The following is a 25,369-nucleotide window of genomic DNA, read 5'->3' as shown; positions in this document are numbered from 1 at the left end:
TTTTGCTTTCATATGTCTTATCTTTACATTTAATCTTAGCCAAAAGGCCGAGAAGTGATGTGTCTTGTATTTTTAAATTCAGGCTGCATATAAGTGGAAGCACATTTGCTGTGGCTGCCTGCATCTAGCCTACTTCACTTAACGTGATGACATCTGGTCCTATCCGTTTTTCTGAAAATGACATACTTTCATTCTTCAGGGCTGAGTAAAACCCCAGTGTATGTATTCACCGCATTTCGTCCCTTCATCTGCTGATGGGCATGTAGGCTGCTTCCATAGCTTGGATGTTACGAATAGTATGGTGATAAACATAGATGTCTAAATATCTCTGTGGTGTAGTGATTTAGGGACCTTCATTATGTGCCCTGGAGTGGTACCGCTGGATCGCATGGCAGTTGTGTTTTTAGTTTTTGTAAGGACCCTACATGCTGATGGTTGCACTAAATCTCTACGCCTGCAACAGTATACAGGGTTCCCTGTAAAAGTAGCTTATGTCCTTTCTCAGTTGTTGTGGGAGACTTGTTCCCTCCTTCTGCTGACCTAGGCCTAGTCCTGGAAGCTTCTAGCCTCTGTACAATCTAACCTAGGCCTAGAATGTTTTCAGCCTCTGAGGCTTACTGCTTAATGAGCTCACCCTTGCTCATTCTTTCTGAGCTCTGGGCTGACGGGTTCAACTCAGCTGTTCTGGCTCAAACTCTTCTCCCAGCTGGCTTATTTAATCTGGCTTCTTTCTTGGCCCAGAATTGCTCTGCTTGGCCTCAAACTAACTCAGCAATCTGCTCTAATCTTCTGGCTTCTTCTCATTTTCTGGCTCATTCAGTCTTCACCTGAGTTCTCTCTCTCCCTCTGCAACCCATCTCTCTATTACTGTCCTGGTAAAACTCCTCCTCTCTCTGTAAAACTGCCTCTTAAGTAGCTTCTCTTTCCTCTCTCTTCTCATGAGAGTTGGGCGTAACCTATTCTGTCAAATCTTCTCTGATTCATCACCTTTTCTGCCACTCAGTTAGACATCATTTTCAAATAACGGTGCTTCCTTCTACAAACTAACTCTACCTTCATTGTTTGAGATTAAAGGCATGTGCCACCATGCCTGGAGCTAAACTTTTCTTTAACTTATACTTGCTCTACACCAAGCTGGTCTTTGAATTCAGATCTGCTTGCCTCTGTCTCCTAGATTAAAGACGTGTTTGTATTCCAGCCAGATCACACAGACTTAGAAAGAAGGTCTTTGGATGTGATCTCTTGCCAGAGCAGCCATGTTCTGAATTAACATTCCCCTACAGTTCTCACCTCTCAAAGGTCAGCCTTTGTTACTGTTTTTGTTTGTTTGTTTTGTTTTTAATGACTGTAGTGGGATAGAACCACATTGGAGTTTTTAAAAACCATTTCACTTAAATATTTAATTTTAGTGGTGTGCGTGTCTGTGTTTCTGTGTGTGTCCATGTCAGTGTGCAGGTACGTGCCTGTGTATGCACATGCAGAGGCCAGAACAAGATATCAGTGTCTTCGTCCATGGCTTCCCACTTCATCACCTGGCAACAGGCTCTCACCGACCAGGAAACTCACTGTTTTGGCCTAGAATGGCTGGCCATTCCAGGTTCCACCTGCCCCCTCTCTCAAGTGCAGGGGTTGCAGGCATGTGTGTCCATGCCTGCTTTTATAAAAGCTACTTTTAGTTTTTCCATTTTATTCTTTTACCTGGGTGCTGAGAATTCGAACACAGGCCCTCCTGTTTAAGCACTCTTACCCACTGAGCCATCCCCTGCAGGCCCACACTGTAGCCTGGATTTCCATTTCCCTGATGACCAGGGAGGCTGGACATGTCTTTATTAGTCACAAGCCCTCCTGAGAGTAGTTTGTTTAGCTCACTCACCTGCTTCTCTGGTATTTAATCTTCAAGCTCTTTATGTATTCAGAACACTAATCCCTGTCAGATGTCCGGCTGGCAAAGCATTTCTCCCACCCACGCCTGTTTCTTCACTCTGTGATTGTTTCCCGCGGGATGAGAAGTTTTGAACTGTGTGCGGCGATTTCCTGAGCTGTTGGTATTTCCCAAAAGTCTCTGCCTAGGCCTCTGTCTTCAAGCATCCCTCCTGCACTTTGCTTCAGGAGTTTCAGCGTGTCAAGTCTTACATTAATGTCCTTGGTGCGTTCATTTCAGCTTCAGGCTTCTGCCTCTGGGCGTCCCGTGTTCTAGCACCGTGAGTTGAAGAGACCGACTTCCCTCCAGTGTGTGCTCTTGGCTGAAGTGTGTAGATTTCCTTTTGGGTCCTCCAGTCTATTCTGAGGCATCTGGTTGGCATCTGTTTTTGTGTCAGCACCATGCTGAATTAGTTACCATGGGTCTGTAATGTAATTTGGGGTCTTTTGTGTTTCTATATAAATTTAGTTGTTGTTTTTTTTTAAAGCTTCCATGATGCTTTGGAATTTTGATGGGGATTGTATTGGCTCTGTAGGTTGCTTTCAGCAATGCAACTACTTTTTTTTTTCTTTTTTTCCTTTCTTTTTTCTGTCCAACACTTGCTTTGTAGACCAGGCAGGCTTCAAACTCACAGCGATCCACCTGCCTCTGTCTCCCGAGTGCTGGGATTACAGGTGTGTGCCGCCATGCCCGGCCTAATGCAGCTGTTTTCAATGAGGTTGATTCTTCTGATCTGTGCACAGGACGCCCATCTTCTAGTGCGGTCTCCAACACACTGAAGCGTGTTTTGTTCTTCATTCTGACATCAGAGCATATATTTCCTGAAACCAAGGATGGCCTCTCCTGTAATCACAACGCAGCGCCAGTCTCAATTGATTCAATAATTCTATTTAATCTATAACTCACGCTGACTCAGCCGACCCCGTAGTATCTGTTATAGAACTTTTGGGCCAGTGGGATAGCTCAGTGGGCAGAGGTGCTTGACAATAACCCTAACAACCTGAGTTCATCCCCTGGAACCCGTATGGTAGGGGAAAAGAACTGACTCCCTCAAGCTGTCCTCTGACCTCCACACTGACACTGTGGCAGACACGCCCCTCCCTTCAACAAATACATAATCATGATAGAAACTCATTAGGAAATAACTTCTAACAGTGACGGTTTCTACCTTGAAACTAGGTCGAGTGTCTCTTCTCTCCCCTCAGCTTCCAGGTACACACAGGAAATGTTTGTGCTGATTCTGTCCGATTTCCATGTCGATGTCAGGTGTAGCACGGGTCAGACGTTTGGTAATGTTGTAAATGTTGGCTTTCCCCTTGTGCACCAACTGGCCCTTGCTCTTTGCTTTCTGAGGCTGTGTATCAGTTCTCTGACTCCTGGAAAGGACCCACAAACGTCTAATAGAGTGTCTGTTCCCTGAGCGTCTTCGGCATTACTTTACATGACCCAGGAGCCTGCTGAGCTGTCTGTGGCTGGAGCCTCAAGTCTCTAACACGTTGTCCTTCTTCCTGTCTGACCATAGATCCCGCTCACCAGCTCGGGTAATGTGCTGTACCTCGAATTCCTGTCCAGGTTCGGTGGACTTGATCTAAATATAAATGTTATAAAGAAGTAAGTGGCTTTTTTTCTCACGTGTGTGAATATTTGACGTTTGAAATGATGTGTAGAGTCACAGTGCCGGCCATTAAAGCCAGGCCTAGTAACGCATCTCTGTCTCTCTTTCTTCCCTGAGACTGAGACTTACTATGTGTCCCGTGCTGGTCTTGAATTCATGACCCTCCTGCCTCAGCCTCTTAGGTGCTGGGATTTCAGGTGTGTACCACCACAGTTGGCTCAGATCTGCATCTCCATGGAAAATGCATGGGCAGAGACTACCTGTGTAACATTTAATGGATTACTCCTCAGTCAGAATTTTATTTAGAAAGAGTGAGGCTATATAACAGAACATAAACATACCAGGTTAAAGCCAACGTTTAAAATATCCTATGTAGAATACATTTCAAATCTGGAAATAACAGGCTTTAATTTTGACGTAGAGTACTAAGATGCCAGATTTGAAATTCATTGGTTTTTGTACATTTTTGTGCCATTCACTGGAAAGCGATAGTGTTTTGTTGGATGGAAACAAGATGCTAGCGGGGTTGTAAGGGCTCCTCAGTGCTTCGTGGTTTTAGCATAAACGTGGGCCTCTGGGGGCTGGCACACAACCTTCAGTGGCCCTGTCAGCAGGAATGCTTTGGGTTCTAGTTTATGGTTCAGGCAATACTGCTTTAGTAAGGAGATTACTCACTGCTAATCTGACTCTATGAGAACAAGCCTAATTTCCTATGAAGCTATGCAAACCATTACAATAATTAAATTTGGGGGCTAGAGAGATGACTCAGCAGTTCCAGAGCCCTTGCTGCTTGTCTTAGGGTTTCATTACTCTGAAGAGACACCATGACCATGGCAGCTCTTATAAAGGAAAACATTTGACTGGGGCTGGCTTACAGTTTCAGAGGTTTAGTCCATTATCATCATGGCGGGAAGCATGGCGGTGTGCAGGCAGACATGGTGCTGGAGGAGGAGCCGAGAGTTCTGCATCCTGATCTAAGGCAGCAGCAGCAGGAGACTGTGTGCTACAGTGGGAATCGCTCAAGCATATATGAGACCTCAAAGCCCACCCCACAGTGACAAACTTCCCCCAACAAGGCCATACCTACAGCAACAAGGCCATACCTCCTTGTAGTGCCACTCCCTCTGGCAAAGCTTCAAACACACAAATCTATGGGGGGGGGCATACCTATTCAAATCACCACACTGCTCTTCCAGAGGACCTGAGTTCAGTTCCCAGCACCCACGTCCGGCAGCTCGCAATTGCCTATAACTCTAGTTCCAGGGCATCCAATGCCCTCTTCTGGCCTCCATGGGTAATGCACTCATGTGTATAAAGATACACACAGACATACACTTGTACATATAAATAAGAATAAATGTGATCCTGTGCAGTTAACACCTTTCAGTATTGCCCTTAGAGAGTCGCAGTTGACTCCCTATCTCCCTACTCCTGCAGCTCAGGCACAAGCACCAGTATAACCGGAGGAAGTGGCGATGGGGAGCCGTGGGCCATGGGGAGCCGTGGGCCATGGGGAGCCGTGGGCCATGGGGAGCCGTGGGCCATGGGGAGCCGTGGGCCATGGGGAGCCGTGGGTGATGGGGAGCCGTGGGCCATGGGGAGCCGTGGGCCATGGGGAGCCGTGGGCCATGGGGAGCCGTGGGTGATGGGGAGCCGTGGGCCATGGGGAGCCGTGGGCCATGGGAGCCGTGGGCCATGGGGAGCCGTGGGTGATGGGGAGCCGTGGGCCATGGGGAGCCGTGGGTGATGGGGATCTGTAGTCCTTAAGACTTCTGTACAGCATCTTGAATATACTTAAAATGGCCTGGTGTTTTTCTTTTTGTGGCAGTAAGAGATTGAGCCCCAGGGGCCCCCACACATTCTAGGCAAGTGCTTTTTCCATGGAGTTGTTCTCTGACTCCACAAAGATAAATTTTATGAGTTTTTCTCTTTAAATCACAATTAAAACATCACTAGTGAACCAGCTCTCACTGTAGTAACAGATATCAGCCCCTCTGTGGCTTGAGTAGGCCCCCAGAAGTTCACAGGTTCACCTTACTTCCACATGCCTGCTCTTCCGCACACACCCCCCTCTTCTCTTTTCTGCCACCTGCTGAAGGAGCATGAGGCATGAGCCCAAACACAATTCTTTTCATTGTAAGTGGCCTAGTCTTGGGTATTCTGTCATAGTACCAGAAACACACTGATATAGTCAGTGGCTGGGAGGCCTCAGGGCACTGTGTAGTGTTGAATCAGGCATAGACTAAGCTGCTTTTCAAAGCCATTCAGAAGAACCACCAGCAGGTTACAAACGCCACGTCTATGCTCGTGACCTGTTTGTGGGATGCTATTGTTAAATGTACCACAAGCGTAGCAAACTGGGAAGGAAGAAGTCAAAGTATCCCTATGCAGAAGATATGATAGAATACATAAGTGACCCCCAAAATTCTGCCAGAGAACTCCTACAGCTGATAAATACTTTCAGCAAAGTGGCTGAATACAAAATTAACTCCAAAAAATCAGTAGCCCTCCTTTATACAAATGATAAGTGGGCTGAGAAAGAAATCAGGGAAACACTCTCCTTCACAATAGCCACAAACAATATAAAATATCTTGTTGTAACTCTCACCAAGCAAGGGAAAGACCTGAATGGCAGGAACTTCAAGATTCTCAAGAAAGAAATTGAAGAAGATATCAGAAGATGGAAAGATGTCCTGTGCTCATGGATCGGTAAAAATGGCCATCTTACCAAAAGCAATCTACAGATTTATTGCAATTCCATCAACATTCCAGCACAATTCTTTATAGTTTTTGAAAGAGCAATTCTCAACTTCCTATGGAAAAATAAAAAAAATCCAGGACAGCAGAAACAACCCTGTACAATAAAAGAACTTCTGAGCCCAGAGTAGTGGTGCACGTCTGCAATCCCAGCCCTTGGGGAGGCAGAGGCAGGCAGATCTCTGTGAGTTTAAAGCCAGCCTGGTCTACAAAGTGAGTCCAGCACAACCAAGGCTACACAGTAAAACCCTGTCGAAAGGGCGGGGGGACTTCTGGAGGAATCACCATTTTTGATTTCAAGTTGTACTACAGAGCAATAGTAATGAAAACTGCATGGTATTGGCATAAAAACAGACAGGTCGATCAATGGAATTGAATGGGAGACCTAGAAATAAACCCACATGGCTACAAATACTTGATTTTTGACAAAGAAGCTAAAACCATACAATGGAAAAAAGAAAGCATTTTCAACAAACGGTGCTGGTCGAACTGGATGTCTGCATGTAGAAGAATGCAAATAGATCCAGATTTATCACCCTGCACAAAACTCAAGGCCAGGTGGATCAAAGACCTCAACATAAAACCAGACACACTAAATCTAATAGAAGAGAAAGTGGGGAAGAGCCTTGAATGATTTAGTACAAGAGACAACTTCCTGAACAGAACACCAACGGCTCAGGCTCTAGATCAACAGTTAATAAATGGAACCTCTTGAAACTGAAAAGCTTCTGTAAGGCAAAGGGCACTGTTAATAGAGCAAAATGGCAGCCCATTGGGAAAAGATATTCATCAACACTACATCTGACAGAGGGCTAATATCCAAAGTATATAACAAACTCAAGAAATTAAACACTAACAAATCAAATAATCCAATTTAAAAATGGGATACAGAGCTAAACTGAGAATTCTCAGCAAAGGACTCACTAACGACCAAGAAGTACTTAAAGAAATGTTCAGTGTCCTTAGTCATCAGGGAAATGCAAATCAAAATGACTCTGAGATTCCACCTTACACCCATCAGAATGGCTAAGATCAAAATATCAAGCAACAGCACATGCTGGCGAGGATGTGGAGCCAAGGGAACACAACTCCATTGCTGTGGGACTGCAAACTTTGTACAATCACTTTGGAAATCAACCAGGCACTTTCTCAGAAAATGTGAATAGCTCCACCTCAAGACCCAGCTATTCCACTCTTGGGCAGATACCCAAAAGATGCTCAACACACAACAAGGACATTTGCTCAACTGTGTTCATAACATCTTTATTCATAATAGTCAGAAACTGGAAACAACCCAGATGTCCCTCAGCCAAAGAATGGGGAAAAAATGTGGCACATTTACCCAATGGAATACTACTCAGCTATTGAAAACAAGGGCGTTGCTGAGCGTGGTGGCACATGCCTTTAATCCCAGGACTTGGGAGGCAGAGGCAGGTGGATCCCTGTGAATTCCAGGCCAGCCTAGTCTACAAAAACCAAACACACACACACACACACACACACACACACACACACACACACACACACACGGGTATCATGAAATTTGCAGGCAAATGGATGGAACTAGAAAAGATCATCCTTAGTAAGGTAACCCAGCCCTAGTGTACAGGACAACCATGCTACAACCCACAGAACCAAAGAAACTAAATAACAAGGAGGGATCAAGGGAGGATGCTTGAATCCCATTAAGAAGGGGAAATAAAATAGACATCAGAGACATTGGAAGTGGAGGGAGAGAAAGAAGTAGGAAAGAAGGAATGGAGAGGGGAAGGGGGGATCATGTGTGGAGAGAGCAGGCATGGGGGGGTGAGAGGGCTGGGAGAGAGAAGGAAAATTGGTGTTGGGCATCTCTGGGACAAGCTGGAGACCTGGGATAGGGGAGGCTTCTGGGAAGATATAGGGATGACTCTAGCTGAGCTCCTAGCAGTGGGGGATACTGAGACTGAAGAGGCCACGTCCTGTAGAGGGAGGGGGACACCAACCCACCCACAAAATCATCAACCCAAAATTTGTCCTGCCTATGAGATATGTAGGGATAAAGATGGAGCCAAGATTGAGGGAATGGCCAACCAATGACTGGCCCACCTTGAGACCCACCCCACAGGAGAGAGCCAGCTCCTGACACTGTCAATGATGCTCTGCTGTCCTTGCAGACAGAAACCCAGCATAACTGTCATCTGAGAAGCTTCATCCAGCAGATAATGGAAACAGATGCAGAGACCCAGAGCCAAACATTAGATGGAACTCAGGGAGTCTTGTGGAAGAGTTAGGAGAAGGATTGAGGGAGCTAGAGAGGTCAAGGACACCAAAAGAAGCCAACTAACCTCAGCCCATGGGGGCTTATAGAAACTGAACCACCAACCAAAGAGCACGCATGGGCTGGTCCTAGGCCCCCTACACGTATGAAGCTGATAGGCTGCTTGGTCCTCAAGTGGATCCCTTAACAGTTGGAGTTGGAGCTGTGTCTGACTTGGACTCAGTTGCCCCTTCTAGATCCTGTTTCCCTAGCAGGGCTGCCTTGTCTTGCCTCAGTGAAAGAGGCGACATTTAGTCCTGATGCAACTTGATGTGTCAGGATGGGTTGGTAGGGGTGAGGGGAGTATGGGGAAGGTGGCTGGGAAGGTGGGATTGTGATTGGGATGTAAAGTGAATGATAAATAAATTAATGAAGAAAAATATATTTAAAAAAGAATGAGAGCAAGATTTCCCCTGTGGGATGCAGTACTGCCCTTTCTACTTCTTGCCACAATGTGCTCAGCAGCTGATACCAGCGCAAGATGCTCATTCCTGCAGGTGTCTGACTGTGCTGGATAGGTTTATGTCAACTTGACACAAGCTAAAGTCATCTGAGAAGGAGGAAGCCTCAACTAAGCAGGTGCTTCCATAAGATCAGGCTCTGGCAAGCCTGTAGGACATTTTCTTAATTAGTGATTGGTGGGGAAGGGCCCAGCCCATTGTAGGTGGTGCCATCTCTGGGCTGGTGGCCCCGGGTTCTAAAAGAAAGCAGGCTGAGCAAGCCATGAGGAGCAAGCCAGTATGCAGCACCCTTCCATGGCCTCCGCCTCAGCTCCTGCTCCCAGGTTGCTGTGCTGTTTGAGTTCCTGTCCTGACTTTCTTCAGTGATAAACAGTAGAAATCACAGGATCGAATGTCTCCTCTGAGTCTTGGACTCTTCCTAGCTGGAGGCAGCATGCAGTACAGCTGTCTTGTGATGCTCGGCTGTGGTAAGTCGCTGCTCCTGGTCAGCTAGGGCTGAGCCGCTCAGGGTCTGCAACATGCCATGTTGTCCACTGTGGTGTGGGGCCTGGCTTGGGAAGGCTGTGTTATGTGGAGTTTTGATGCTTTCCACAGAACTGGGCGTCTGTGCTTGGGAGCAGCAGATCACACCTCTGCCTACTGTATTCAGTCTAGCATGTTTCATCCAGGCCCTGGATGATCTGTTCATATCAACTCGCATAAAACAAGGGGCAGCCTGGTGGGGCTGCTTAACTTCCAATCCTGGGACTGTGGCAGAAACACAGCTCAAGTCCCTGCGGTGGTGGAGGCAGCATTTACGGTGGCCATGGGGTTACGGTTTCTCTCCTGGAAAGACAGTTGTGGAGGACAACTCTATTCTGGGCCACACTCCATGTCATTGGCAACACCGTGCATCACTTCTGCCCTGGCCACCTTCACTCTACTAGAACCAGCCACATGTGAAAATTATTACAGGAAGTTCCTGGGTGTACCATGGCAAGCTGACTAAAGCGGAGGCAGCCGGAAGAGTGCAGAGGCTACTTTGCCTGAAGATGCAATTATAACTTGGGATGTTTAAGTCTATCTATGCTACGTTCAAATGGGGGACTGCTGTCTCCAGTGTTGAGGAGCTTGTGTTCTGTCATGTGGATATGGTCATCATCCATCCCTCAGAAACACTGATGGGGTGATTTACTAAAAGACAAACTCATCTTCTCTCTTCTGGTGTGTCTATGGGGGCGGTGCTCAGAGGAACCAGTCAGAGCGTTGCCCATGCTAGGCAAGCTCTGCACTGAGCTACATGTCCAGCCAAAATGAGCCAGTGTAACCACCACAATTTGTTTCTGGTGACCACAAGGGACGCCTTTACATATGGGCCGCACAAAAGAGCCCTCTGCAGCCACTGATCCGTACGGCACTGGCACTGTGCTGACTGGGTGAACTGTAATAGTCTCCCACGTGTAACACCATCCAGATCTCAGTGAAGCTTAAAAAGAATTCTGAGCTCTACCTTTGAAGACTCACCACAGGGTTCTGAAGACGTTTCTAGACTTTGGTCATTATGGTGAAGCTGAATTCCCTACCAGAGAACAGGCCTTGTGGCATGCCCTTGCTTCCCCAGACTGGTGACCAGGATTCAAATGGATAAAGCAGACAGCACTAGGAGAGCACAGATCCGAAGGGCAGATGCATAGCTGTTCCGGGCAGGCAGCTGTGCCACAGCAGAGCTGAAGGACAAAGGCTGTCAGCCCAGAGAACTAGGCCTTGCAGGGGAAACAGGCTGTTTGCCCCAAAGAGGCGAGCAGTTCAGCTCCATCAGGAGGGGGCCATGTGGAAGGAAACCTTCTGAGGCTCAGTCCATCCGGTCTGTCTCCTGACCGGTATTTTAGCTGCAAACCTTGTATTGAACACAGAAACATTGTGACCATTGCACAGCCAGACATGCTTTCACTTATGAGGCCTCATGATACTTACTGTTGGTTGGCCTTGGAGGCATTCAAGTTCAAGAGGCGGCCATACATCTGGCTTTCTTTTTTCCAGACGAGGGAGAAAGGAAAGAACTTTAAAAAATATTTAATCTAAAAATAAGGAGAGAAAAATAGAAAACCAATGGTGAAAATAAAGAACATGGAGTGGATTATCAGCCCAAACCTTGTGCAGTTTGCGTTATGTAAAGGGTTAAACGCTCAGTTAACAACAGAGACTTGCAGCTGGCTGCATAAAGCCCAGCTATTGGCTTTTAAAAACAAAGATGCCTTCAGTAAGATCATGAAAAGGGTTGAGGGGAAAAGATGGAAACACTCTCCCTACAGAGAGCTGGAGTAACTGCTGATTACAGGAAGTGTATATTACAAGGCTTAAATATTGTGAATGTTTTGCTTGAAAGACAAAGATTGACTAGTTCCAGCTGGAGAAAAAAAAAAAAAAAAAAAGTAGGTATAGGCACACAGAAAGGAGAAGAGTGAAAGCATTTAAAAAGGTGTGCTATTCTACCCTCTCTATTTTTATTCTGTAGCTCTGAAAGATGTGCTATGAACAGTGTTTGCATTGACTGAGTTAAATCACTAAAACAATATGAAGACGCTTGCGTTACTGTTGACACAGCAGCGTGGGACTGCTGACCTGCCCTGGCTTGGGCACAGAAAGGCACTGCTCTCAGCGCTGGCTTCCTCCCACATGCACAAAGGGAAGCAAGGTGCTCTGAGGACGTCACCGCCCTTAGTGAGAAAGTCTGGATCCCTTTCTGTGGCCCATGGCACTGCTCCGTCTCCAGCGTCTCTAACCTTATGTGTCTCTAACCCCCTCATCCAGCTGCAGCCACTTGATGCTGACTCCTGTGTGGCCAGCGCTTGCCCCTGGGGCTGCCTGCTGTCCCCTTTGTGTGACCTGGAGGGCTGCACTGCTTCTCAGCTCCAGGATCTCTGTTCACATGGCACTGGAGCGGCCGCCTCTTATCACCGTCACCCCAAAGATTACCCATTGCCCTGCCTTCAGCTTCCACCCATTCGCCATTTTTTTTTTTTTTTCTCTCCCTGGCCCCTCTTACCACTCAGCTCACTTGTTTTTTTGTTTTTTGTTTTTTGTTTTTTCCAATCTGGGGCTGTCACTAGTTGGGATGGTGATCTGCTTACCACCCCAGCCTAGACTGGCTGGGTGGGAGGTGATGGAGAAGGGGTATGGAGGAGAGGGGCCCAGGTCCTGCCTCTTCTGTTCTCTCTGCTCAGCACCTGAGCTCACAAGTCAGCCTTAAAGAAAGCTCTGAGGCCTGGTAGCTACACAAATCCTGCAAACCCCAAGAGAGCAGAGAGGAGAGAGGAAGAGCAGGAGATGGAGGAAGAGATGGAGCCAAGTAGGACACAGGCTCCTGATAGCCTGGGACTCCTTTACTAAGAGGCTTCTGGGTCAGATAGGGCCTGGCGTCTACGCCAGTCAGAATGGAATGCAACAGCATACAGGCTGGGCCCCAGGTCTCACCCGAGTCTCTACACCAGATGACCCCAGGCCCAGAACAGTGCTGTGGCCTTAGGTGAAGCGAGGCTTGGTGTCTGTCAAGTCCCACACTTCTTGAAGACATGGAAATTCTGTGCTTCCATTTACTGATGAGGAAACTGAGGTCCAGGGAAGCTCCTGTCCTGGAAGAGGTAACGCAGAAAGGTCATGACTCAGTGCTGTGCAGGTCCAGTGTCAACATCTGTCAGGGGAAAATGTTAACGAAAATTATTTTTATTTTGTTTTCAAGGGGAAGTGGGAGCGAGGTAGATTACAACCGGACATTCAAAGAGCTTGAGACCCAACTCGCTGAAAAGGTAACAAGGATTTTAAACAGTGCTTTCCTCCTCACCCTGTTGGCCTAGGTGGGTGACCCTAGCTGAGGGCTCCTAGTCATGTCATGTGAGCTCTGTGAAAGAAAGCGCGCGCGCGCGCGCGCGCGTGTGTGTGTGTGAGCGTGCGCGCTCTGGCGTCCTGCCTGCCACTCTGAGGCTCTTGACAATAATCCTGTCTCTTATGTTAACTTGGGACGTGTGTCAGCAGGCTGCCTGTCCTGTTTCTATGTCAGACTTGAGTGAGTTTCTTGTCAGGATAAGTAAACCACTGCTCCTGAGCAGCAAATGCCAGTCCTGAGCAGTGTGATGAAAATAACCAGTCCAGCACAAGCGCGAGATATTCCAGGAACGGGCACTTAGCCCCAGGAGCTACCGTTTGAACTGTGCAGATGAGACAGAGTGGCTCTGCCACTTGGTTAGGTCTCACCATGGCTGGGCGGGGATGGGGACGCCATGCCAGGCTTGGAACTGGTATGCCTTTTTAAAATGCATCAGAGCCTGTCAGTTCCATGAGCAGTTTGAGAGCCGCGGCTTAATTTACTCGGTTCAATATGTTGGTTTGAAATTGGATGCATTTTCTTTCTTTTTTGAACTCTTCTGAGACTTCCGTACATTTCAAACTCAAAAATAACCAGAGGGCCACAAAATGTTTGCTTCCAGTTCTCTGGCTTGTCCCATCCACACCAGAAGAATCGTGTGCCTGACTATTTCAGAGCATTGTGTGTCCCCGAACCTAAATCACATGGTTGATATGAGTCGGAGCCCTGTTCCTGACCCCTCGGTAGCCATCCATGGGTTATTCTGTAGAAACACTCGGTACTAGGAGTAATCGTTTTGGTTGTAGCTTTTATTTATCTCTGAGTAAGGTCTATTTATCACAAAATGCTCCTGGGAAAGCCAGTTATTTGGGATGATCATCTCCCCTCCACCCCCACCCCACCCCCACCCCGCCCCAACCCTCGGCAGCTTAAGTATCATTTTGGATGGCTAAGAGGTATTCCAAGGAGTCCACAGTGAGTGGCCATGGGTGGGGATTGTACGGTATCAATAGCGAAGCCCCTCCCCTCCTCCATCCTGTGGTCACCTCTAAAAGGGGACATCCTCACTCATCAGGCTTTGGTGTAAGGCCCTTTTTTTCTGTCCAGCTTCATTGCCATGGAAGCTGCCTGTGCCTGAATCTACTCCTACCTGTTTGTATGAGGACCAGGCTATGAGGGCAAAAGTCCAGACAGGACACTCCATTCCGGGAGGTGCTCGGCTAGGTGTTCTCACAAATATAAGCTACAGTCCCCCTGTTCTATCTACAACTCTGCCTGTACCAAGCAAAACTAACCTCAGACCCCACCATGGGGTGTGGGATTAAACCCCCCCCAGAAGAATCCAGGCATCTTGGAGTGGAGACTAGCTGCTCACTAGCTTCTTTCTGAGGGGAGGTAGAGCCCAGAAAAACACATGAAACATCTCTTCCACCGTGCACCCCATGTAGGGCCACTGTACTGAGCAGACCCAAACTCCCACCCCTCGGTCCTTTTCTGCTCCCTGGATCCTCGTAGTGGTTGCCTGACGGTGCTGGAGCCTAGGAAGATGGCCGTGGGGTTACTGAAGTTGGGTGATTTTTGTGCTTTCCTTCCAGGGCTGGAAGAGAGTTAGTTCAGAATGAAAACACACTTACTGTTTTGCTTTAAGTATGTTTAACTTTGTTTTAACTAATACACCTGGCTTATTAGAGCCAAGGACTCGTGCACATGCCTCTGAATTTGGAGGTCATATTTGCTCATATGAGCATGGATTTGCCTACTGAAACCAGCATGTGACAACCGGGCAGACTAGCTGGACCTCAGAACTGGCATCCCTTTGTTTGTTTGTTTATTTATTTATTTATTTCCTGTGGTGAAGGTGGTCCAGTAGCTGGTTTGTCAACCTCTGCCTCAGACTTTTTAAAATGTGCTCATGGTCACCCTCATTATCCAGTGAACCCCTGGGCATTCAAGTCTCACCTCCATCTGTCACCCAGAGCACACATTAGGCTGGGTGATTCCCACGCCCTGTCTCAAGCCAGTGACTTTGCTGTGTGGTTTTGTGTGGAGAGGTGCCACTCTCTCGCTCCACGGAGCTCACCTTCATCAGCCAAGGGCATTCTCGGGACATCCTCAGAAGATCCTACCTAGTCTTGGTTCAAGTTTTGTTGACATTCAGGCCAACTGTACTCCCCCCCCCCACACACACACCCAAATCCTGCCTGGACCTCACACACTCACTGTCTTGGCCCTGGCCTTCATTGTGGTCTCAAATAAGCCTGTGTGCCTGTGTGCCTCTGAGCCTGTACTGGATCTTTCTAGTGCTCAGGTTCCCTAGTGGCTTCCTGGGGAGGCTGCCGACGGCCAGGCTTCTCATTGTCCTGGTTTCCAGTCTCCATGGTGAGATTCACCATAGCACTGTACCAACAAGGGAAGTAATGTGAGTGGAGCCTCTGGCATAATGGATGGGTGCTCCCTGCCTCTGATGACTTGAAAGGTTGCTTCTCCACATGCCAAACCCTAAACCTGACACAAGGTGGCGCTATCTTGGCCACACAGATAAGTGATATTCTTCAGGTGAAGGAAGGCCCAGAAAAAAACTAGTTGGGAAGAGAGGACTGAAGAAAGAGAGGAGGGGAGATGGTTGCAGTGATCTTTCCCTCTTCTGGTGTGATGTGAAGCATTTCCCCATTCTTCCAACAAGTTGACCTAAAACAAGGTGTGGCTGGCTAGTTTTGAACTACATCTTGTCACAACCTAGAATCTCACACAGGAAGAGAGTCTTAACGAAGAGTTATCTAGATCAGGTTGGCCTGTGGACATGTCTGTCAGGGGTTGTCTTGAGTGTTGGTTGTGGTGGAAAGATAAGCCTCGCACACAGCCAGCATCATTCTGTGGATTGGACCCTGAACTGTGTAAGAGTGCAGAGAGCAAGCAGAGCACAAGCAGCAAGCAAGAATACATCTGATCTCTCTCTGCTCTTGCCTGTGAATGTGGTACGGCCACGTTCTTGTGTTCCTGCTCTGACTTCCCGGAGGCGACGGACTGGGACCTGGGAGTGTGAACCAAACAGACCCTCCCTTCCTTAAGTCGCTTTTGGTCAGGGCTTTTTTTTTTTTTTTTTTTTTTTTTTTTAAATCACAGCAACAGCAAAGAAATTAGGACACAAGAGGAGACTTTTTTCTATGCCTCACAGCTGGGGTATGCCCTCACTGACTTCCACCGTTGGCCTAGGAAGGAACTGGTCCTCACTGGCAGCCTGAAGCAGCCCCCCCCCAACCCCGTGTGCCCTCTCATGTGGTGACCGGTTCCCTCCTGTGTATCAGGTGACCACCCAGGAAAACCACAGCAAAAGAGAGAATGACAAGCTTGCTAGGAAGGAGGAGGAGGCGGGGCATGGGTTTGGGAAGGGGCAGGATGCCTGGCTTTCTTTTAGACACTTATCAGCGTATCACTTTTGCCCCTTCTAGTCACAGTAGCAGCGAGAAGCTGAGTGCTACCTAGGATTCCTCCAGGAGCTCATTGTATTGGATCTGTCTCCTAACATCCTCACAAGGCAGCAGCACCTTCATCCCAGACTAGTATGGGGTAAATTGAGGAAGGGGACAGCAGGTTGGGCCATGGGTGGGTACACAACCCTGGGTGGAGGAACCCGTTTCAGCAGCCACCTTGTCATCACCTTGAGCTACCCTGTTTTCTGGGTCTCTCCGCAAATGTGCCCTGGCTGGTTTTGCATTCAGCAGACACGTGGCCTGCTCAAGCCCTTAGCTAGGGTCACTCTTCATCTGTTGCCTCCACCAGGGCTGTAAACTAAGCTGTTGTGACCATGATGTCACCTGTGGAGCAGGCACTTTCCCCCTGTGCTGTCTCTGGCACCCCACCCTTTCCCACTCCCTCCCACACTGTTGCCTATGCCCTGGCCCTTGTCTGCCTTGCAGGTCCCAGCTCCATCCTGGGTGCTGGATGTTCATATTTTTGAAGTCAGGACTCTAGCAGGACAAAAAAAAAAAAAAAAAAAAAAAAAAAAAGGACCAAAGTGAAATGTCAGTGCACGGTCAGGCTGGTAACAGCGATCTGTGCCCTGTTTTTGTCATTTGTGGACTCCCACATGAGGGAGCCGTAGGAGTAGAAGAAAAAAAAGAAAGGAAGAAACACTCAGCCTGTCCCTGGGCAGGGAGCACTCATAAGCCATGTACAGAGGAGGGCTGAGAAGCCCCACGTGGCCCCGCCTCACACAGGAGTGCAGCACACAGTGACAACAGCCAGGACTGCAGAGCCTTCCCAACCTGCCACACACAAAAACAGTTCTGAAGCGAAGACAGGAATTCAAGCATGTGCCGTTCCGTTAAGGAGGCGTCAAAGGAAAAGCCATCAAAGGCTCAGGCTGTTCTCGCTGTGTGCCTCTCCAAGTTAAAGAAATTCTCAAAAGCAGAAAGGTTTCCAGGGCTTGGGCATTTGTGATGCTGGAACATCTGGTCAACCCAGTCATCTGTGATAGCATGTCTGTTGGACACCGTGCGATCCCACACAGCATCGATGTGATTACCCTGGTGCCTAAGAGTTGTAGGGTGCAGCCTGCAACATTTCAGAAGTAATTGATGAATCATTCAAGTGAGCTGCCTGCTTGCTCTGTGCTGCCCTAGCAAAGGAGACACAAGAGTAAGGGGTTGGTCACCTTACCTAGACAGGTGAGCTTTCTCTTAAAAAGGCATTTACAAACTTATATTTAGGACCGGGTGGATGACTCCTCTGGTGAAGTGAGACTTGAGTTCAGTCCCTAGCATCCATGTAAAAAGGCCAATCGTCATAATAGATGCTTGTAATCCCAGTGGTGGGCAGGCGATGGTTTGTCTCTGCAGCTCACTGGCCAACCAATAAGCATACAAGCTAACCTATTTGTGAGCTCCAGGTCCCAGTGAGAGATTCTGCCTCAAAAACATGGTTGGCTGCTAAGGAAAGACACCTGAGGTTGACTTTTGACCTCCACATGCTCGCATACATACCAGTCCCCACTCATAAGCATGCACGCGCGCACGCGCGCGCGCGCGCGCGCACACACACACACACACACACACACACACACACAGAGTTATGCCAAGCTGAGACCAAAGCCATCTGCTAAACCCACAGACTTCTGGCCCCTGCTTAACCTGACCCATCCTCTTGTTCCCACCTCCCTGGCCCCTCTGGAGCTCTCTCAGTATTAATTGTCTGCTACGGCAGGTATTTGAACACATCTTCTCTTTCATCTGAAGAAAATATTAGCATATCGCAGAGCTGTTGGGACAGATTGTATCTGAGCCACTTCTTCCTCCCCGCAGAAAAGCCCATCAATCATAACCGAATCTAGTGATTAATAATGTCACAGCTTCCTCCACGTGCCTCCGTGCAGCTAAATGGAGAGCAGTGCTTCCGAGCTCATCTCACACCACACAAGAACCACTTGCCACTCTATTGGAAAAGCATACCGAAAGTACTTCTAGCCCAGGAGCTATTTTTGGTTGATCTATTATTAATTTACTGGAGCTTCGTGAGGAAACCGTATCAGGGACTCAATTGGAATTTATAGTTATTTCAGACTAAGTTTATCTTTTTGACTTTTGGGCTGCGCATCCTTCAGATGGCAAACCAACAGCTCCAATGGAAGATTGTGGGGGCCAGTCAAGCAGTTGCATGGAGTGGGGAACCAGGCAGCCTGGGTAGGCACTTGAACCTCAATATTGAATAACCCTGAGCAAGCTGGTCTTTCCCACCCCACCCCACCCTACCCCTGCCTGAGACAGTTACTCGCCCAGGAAACTAAGAAGCTGCGTCATTAGGTTGTGCTTCCTTCTGAGAGGGAAAATAAAAGAGCTTGTCATGTGCAGGCCTCATAGAGGTGGCTAAGAAGTCGGGAAACATTTACATGTGGAAGGCACACCGACAGTTCTCAGGTGAGAAGCGAAGTGAGAGCCTGTGGTTTAAAGCCACAGGGGCAGGGGCCCTGAACTGATGGAACCCACAGTGACCTCTTCTGGGGTGCCAGCCTCACAGCATCTCCCCTGGCCTGTCCTACTCAGTTGTCAGCACCCAGTTGTCCTGTGCCCGCCTCTTACGCTTTAACACTATGAGCTCCATGCGGGCCAGAGTGTCTGTTGGAGCCACAGACCAGCTCTCATCGGGCTGCAGGGAAGGATGCTCGTGGGTTTTGCTGTCCATGGAGAACAGAAGGTAATCTGAAATCGCTCTGAACACCCTGAGCTGAAAAAGCCTTCGTCTTCACTCTTTAGCCCCTGAACAGTTTTCGTCCAGGAAACATGTTCCAGGTAATGTCCCCCAAACCCACACTAGGCTGTCCTGCTTTCCTCCTGTTTGTTCATTGGCTCTGAGACCAAGAAGTGTAATGTTTTAGTCACTGTTCTGTTGCTGTGAGGACTGTGGCAGGTTTTTTTTTTTGTTTGTTTGTTTGTTTGTTTTTAATAAGACTTGCCATGAGCAATGCTAGTCTTATAAAGGAAAGCACTTAACTGGGGGCTGGCTTACAGTTTCAGCGGTTAATCTATTATCATCATAGAGGGGAGCATAGCCCTGGAGCTTGAAGCCTCAAAGCCCACTCACCCTCCTCTGTTCCTCCAGCGAGGCCACACCCCCTAATCCTAATCCAATCAAAGAGTTTCACTCCCTGCTGACTAAGAACTCAAATATTTGAGCCTGTTGGGGAGGGGCCACTCTTATTAAACCCACCCACATAGTAAGGAAAATTCTGCATGGCCAACTTCCTTTCTCTTAAAGCTTTACTTACTTACTTACTTACTTACTTACTTACTTACTTACTTATTTTGGATTTTTGAGACAGGGTTTCTCTGTGTAACCTTGGCTGTCCTGGAACTTGATCTGTAGACCAGGCTGGCCTCGAACTCACAGAGATCTGCCTGCCTCTGCCTCCGCCTCCCAAGTGCTGAGATTAGAGGTGTGCACCACCACCTCCCAGCAGTTTTAATTATTTAAGTGTTTTGCCTTCATATCTATCTGTGTGCCACATGCATGCCACAGAGGTCAGGTGATTCTTTATAAGTAGAGTTTCTAGTAGTTGTGAGCTGCCATGTGGGTGCTAGGAATCATCTGGAAAAGCAACAAGTGCTCTTCACCATTGAGCTATCTCTACATCCCCTCATGAGCATTTCTCATGCTGAGATGCTGAGAATATGCCTTGGACACTCTTGGACCTTCTGACGAGTGTTTGTTTGCTTGTTTATGAGTGGACATGTGTCTACTGGCTGTGGCACCTTCTCTGCATCACCCAGATACCTTGACTGGTTCCAGGCGCCTGATAGATGCTCAACCAGTGCTGACTAGATGCTACAGTTACGGAGACCAGCTCCCATCGCTTAGAGCGGTCAGGGATAACTGATGAGAATGGCAGTTAGGAGTCATGTTCAGACATGGGTAGCTTTTTGGTACAAGGTGAGAGTGGTTTAGGAGTCTGCTTTGGGGCACAGTGGAAACATGCTTGGGCAGAGAGAAGACAAGCCTGTGGCTGTTCTGAGGCAGGCTGTGATCTCGAGGCAGATGGGACAGGTCTGCTTCAAAATCAAGGCTAGTTGAAGGCCAGATGTAAACCTTCATGTGTGGGGCAGGGAGGGGCTGCGCTAAGGTCTCTGCCCTGCGGGGAGAGGTGTGAAGGCATGACTGTGTGTAGTAAAATGGGGCGACTTTGCAGGGGATCAAGGGGAATTGGGATGCCTATCAGGAGGCCTTTGAAACCAACAACATTTCTCATTGGGCTGTATTTGTTCAGTGTGTGCTAGTGTAAGACTTGATCCTGCCCCTCACCCCTGACACAAAAGTCAGTGCAGGAATATAATCCCTGTAGAGGATGGTGATCTGCTTTTTATTTATTTGTTTGAGATTATAATATAGCTATAACCCTTCCCCTCCCAAACCCTCCTGTTTAATCCTTGCTGTGTTTCAAATTCATGGCCTCTTTTTTCAGTAATTGTTGTTACATACATACACATACATGGATAATTCATACACATATATGTTTAAATATATATGTATATATATATACATGTTTTCCAAATGCATACATACCACTTACTTACTCCTTATAGTGTTATTTCTATGTCTATCTTGTCATGGCTGGCCCCAAGGAAAACTATTTCTCCTGCTCTCAGCATTCCTTCCTTAGTTGCTGTAGTTCTTTGTCTAGGGCTGAGGCCTCCTGAGCTTTCCCATGTCTACATTAGTGTGTTTATTGGTGTCATCCTGTTTCAGCTCATGTTTAGGCAGCCATGTTGATGGAACTTTCTGGGTGTAGCTTCTGACATTCCGGGGAGGACACACTCTCACAGCAAACTCTCCAATCCTCCAGCTCCTACTGTGCTTCTGCCCTCCTCTTCTGTAATATTCCCTGAGCCTTGGGTGCAGGAATTGCTTTGTGGATATGTCAATTAGAAATGTGCTCCACAACTCCACACTTTGATTGGTCATGGTTTTCTGCACTGATCACTGTGTTTTGCAAAGAGAAATGTCCTTGATGAGGGGTAGTATTCTGTTTCCTGATGGTCACATCAGCTTGAACATGAAGATTTAGTTTTGAATAAAGCAGTGTCAGTTGTTATGTGGAAGCCAGTTGATGGGTGTGGAGAGTGGGTCTCATGGGTTTATCAGAGAGGGAAAGACCATGACCACTGGGTGGGTGCCTTAGAGCACAGTGGGTGGCAGGCCGAGCCTGGCCTGAAGAAGAGTGAAACTCTGGGCACCTGTGCTTCCCACACGCTCCTCAGTCTGAGGAAGCAGGAAGAAGGTAGGAAGGCAAAGGGGTTTGGGGACATCACCTGGAACAGTTTTCCAGGAAAAAACGTGTCCAGGGGCTGAAAGGAGAATACAAAGGCTTTCCTGGCTCAGTGTGTCCTGAGTGGATCTAGGATCTTGCTCCAGCTGTGCTATGCCACATTCTGTGTTCTCCATCTTGTCTATCCAGATCCCTGTGCTGGACACAGGGCTCCATCTTGCCTCTCCTGCCCTTCACCCTCCACATCCAGCTGTCACAAGGTCCCCTGAGTGTGCCACAGCTTCTTTCTTCATTGTGGTTTGTCTGAGCCTCATGGGTTCATGGAGACACTGGCAAAGTGTAGCTCAGGAGCTGCTGCAGAGACCCAGGCATCACTGCAGAGACCCAGGCATTGCTGCAGAGACCCAGGCATTGCTGCAGAGACCCAACATCACTGCAGAGACCCAATACCACTGCAGAGACCCAACATCACTGCAGAGACCCAACACCACTGCAGAGACCCAACACCACTGCAGAGACCCAACATCATTGCAGAGACCCAACATCACTGCAGAGACCCAACATCATTGCAGAGACCCAACATCACTGCAGAGACCCAGGCATCATTACAAAGACCTAAGCATCATTGCAGAGACTGAGGCATTGCTGCAGAGACCCAGGCATCACTGCAGTGACTCAACACCACTGCAGAGACCCAACACCACTGCAGAGACCCAACATCACTGCAGAGACCCAGGCATCATTACAAAGACCTAAGCATCATTGCAGAGACTGAGGCATTGATGCAGAGACCCAGGCATCACTGCAGAAACCCAACGTCACTGCAGAGACCCTGGCATCATTACAAAGACCTAGGCATCATTGCAGAGACTGAGGCATTGCTGCAGAGACCCAACATGGTTGCAGAGATCCAGGCATCACTGCAAAGACCCAGGCTTTGCCAGGGAATCATTCTTGCTTTCTGTGTGCTTTGTAGAGGAACTGCCTGGGACATTCACGGGGAGATGATAGGGCTTGACTTGTCTGCTTTAGACTGGATTCTGGCCTTCTCATACTCAGTAGGCTAGGACTGGCTCAGGTCTCGGCAGCACCCAGTGCTGGCCCCATCAGAAAACTTTTCCCAAGCAGCCCCGTTGGGTGTGCCTGCTTCTTAGCAGGACTTTCTCCAATGACATGCAGCCAAGAGTGGGTGCCAGTAGGGGTGGCAGCCCACTCCTCCCTGATGTGAAGCTGTGTCCTGAGTGAGCTGCAGTCTCTGCCTGGATAGATAGATATATAGATATAGATAATACCTTGAATATAGGCTGGGTAAGAAACAAGAGCCAGGCATGAAGGTGCATGCCTCTAATCCCAGGGCTCAGGAGGCAGAGGCAGGGGGATTGCTATGAGTTCAAGATCAGCTTTATATTGTAACTGCCAAGTTCGCCAAGGGTTGCATAATGAGACTATATTTTAAGAACAACAGCAACAGCAATAGCAACCTTTTAAAAGAAAGAGAAGGGTCTTCTGGGTCTTCTACGTTCTAGTCTTGGGCGAACACCTTAACAATGAGAGTGAAGCGCAGGCTTTGTGCGTGGCTACAGGGTGCACAGCCTCCAGCCTCCCTCCCTACTTTCTGTAGGGACACCCGGAACCAGGTTTTCGTTCCACCACAGGAGCTCCAACTTCTGGGTTTCTTTCATTTGCATTTCTCTTTTTGTCTGCCCTCTTTCCTCCATTTCCATGGATCTCATTCGGATGTCTTTTTATGTAAGCCTGTTCAGTTTTGGTAGAGTCAGGGCATGCATATGCTCAATAAATAAACGCTGCGTGTCGAGCTCACGGGGTGAGCGCCAGAGTGAGGGGAGCCCGGGGAGGACTCAGGCAGACAGGCGGGGAGAGATGAGGGCTTTGTTAGAGGTGAGCGATGCCTGGCCGTCACTCCCCCACCCGTCTCCGAGTTGAGAGTCTGTGTTTACGAGGCTCTGACTGCAGTCTAATTTTTTCCTATCTGGTTTGGCTCCTCTCTACCAGCTGGTAAATAGGAAATGTTCACGGTAGGAAGCCAATACTCCTCAGAGTGTAAACAGATGGAATCGATATAAAGTGACAAGTCAGACTGCGTTGCTGAGAACGTGGAGCCAAAACTCAGAGCATAACCGTCAAGCGCCTACCCCGTTCCAGTTCATTTAGCCCTGAGCAGAGTGCTTCATATCTGCACAGCTGTGTTGTTCTTTCCCCCCCCTTCCTTTCTTCTGCGTTGATAATGACAGTTTCAAAGAAAAACTTTAATTAAAGATTTTATACAAAATAGCCAAAAGTAGAATAATAAGGAAAATGAGCATTGATGTGTTTATTGTAAGAGGAATCCTTTTCTTGCAATCTCGTCTCAAAACGTTCACTTGTTCAATTTGAAAGGAGTTTGGTGGTGGCGACAGAAAGGTGGCAGACGGACAGCAGTGGCGGCTGAGCACTCTCTTGCACACTACAGGGAGCCAAGATAGGGGCAGTAGCAGCTCCCTGCCCTGGGGCTCAGTCTACAGGCTGCGCCCCCCCTTGTGCCTGTGTGTGTGTGAGTGTGTATATGAGAGAGTGTGTGTGTGTGTATGTGTGCCTGTGCTTCTTTGTACGCAGCTCTTGACCCCTTTTCATCAGAGCTAGGCAGAGGGACTTGCTGGCCAGTAGGTCAAAGAGCTGGGAAGCCAGAAGGTGTGTGAGGATTGAACTAGTCTGCAGTTTTGTTCCAGCAACTGCCTCCCCAGAACCAGGCTAGTAGGGTGAGTCTAGGCTCCAGAGAGAGAATGTTTCTGTTCTCTTCCTCTTAAAGTCTGGATGCTTACAGCCAGGTTTGATGGCATGTGCTTGCAACCCAGTCCTGGCGAGGCAGAGACAGGTGAATCCTTCAGGCTCATTGGCCGGCCCGGCCCAGGCCAGTGAGAGACCCTTTCTCAAAACCCAAGGCAAATGGCTTCTGAAGAGTGACACCTGAGGCCTTGTCCTCTGGCCTCTGCACATGCGCACCCCTCCCACACACACACAAAGTCTGGGTGGCCGTATTTATTTGGGTTTGCGGCTTTTCTTCCCAGAGCTCATACTGTGTACAAAGCATTTGGAACAAAGCCCCGCAGAGTAATAACGAGTAATAACGCATCCACTGCAGGCAGTTTATGGAGCTGTCTGAGCTCAGTGGGGGACAAATAGGAAGCAGTTGGATTTTCCCCCTCATGCTGCTCTGCAGGCCCACACAGATCTCCCCTTTTTGTCACTGAAGGATGCCTTTGGCAGGACCCCTGGTTTTCTTATCACATGGAGATGTAACCCAGGCCAGTGCAGGCCCGAGGGCTAGAGGTCTCTGTCACATAGCGGTTTAGGATGTTCTCCTGGGCTGGGCTTCTGCCGGTCTTGTCCCTTACATGTGTTCCTCCTGTCCTCAGGTCATGGAGTCTGTGGCCTTTGATGGAGGGGAGTCAGGGGGTGGGGGGGAGAGTGCGTCATGAGCATATTTCCTACTTCTGTATTCAGTGGCTTCTCTGGGCAGTGAGGCCTGAGGACTAGGCTTGGGGAGCCTCAAAACTGTGTTGGGAGCCTAACCCCATCCTCTCTGATCTCTTTATCTCCCACCCCTGGTGGTCAGCCATATGTGCCCCCACTAATAGGTACCCCGCATCTTAACCAGCAGCCCCTGGGGAACAGCAGAGCACAGAATGCTACCTTTCCTGGTGTCTGCTCTACCCATGGTGACTT

At 48.4% G+C, this 25,369-nt stretch overlaps 1 protein-coding gene across 1 annotated transcript in view; it reads left to right on the top strand.

Annotated features, from left to right (window-relative positions):
* Window positions 1-25,369, top strand: part of Efcab6 (EF-hand calcium binding domain 6) — a 164,244-nt gene that overhangs the window by 19,719 nt on the left and 119,156 nt on the right. The window contains exons 4-5 of the mRNA XM_051159414.1: window positions 3,444-3,532; window positions 12,769-12,835. Of these exons, the coding sequence (XP_051015371.1) occupies window positions 3,444-3,532; window positions 12,769-12,835 (156 nt within the window). The remainder of the gene's footprint in view (window positions 1-3,443; window positions 3,533-12,768; window positions 12,836-25,369) is intronic.

The sequence above is a fragment of the Acomys russatus genome, chromosome 17, assembly GCF_903995435.1.
Source record: "Acomys russatus chromosome 17, mAcoRus1.1, whole genome shotgun sequence".
Classification (NCBI taxonomy): Eukaryota; Metazoa; Chordata; class Mammalia; order Rodentia; family Muridae; genus Acomys; species Acomys russatus.
The sequence above is the reverse complement of the archived record's forward strand: the minus strand, read 5'-3'. Positions and strand labels throughout refer to the sequence as shown.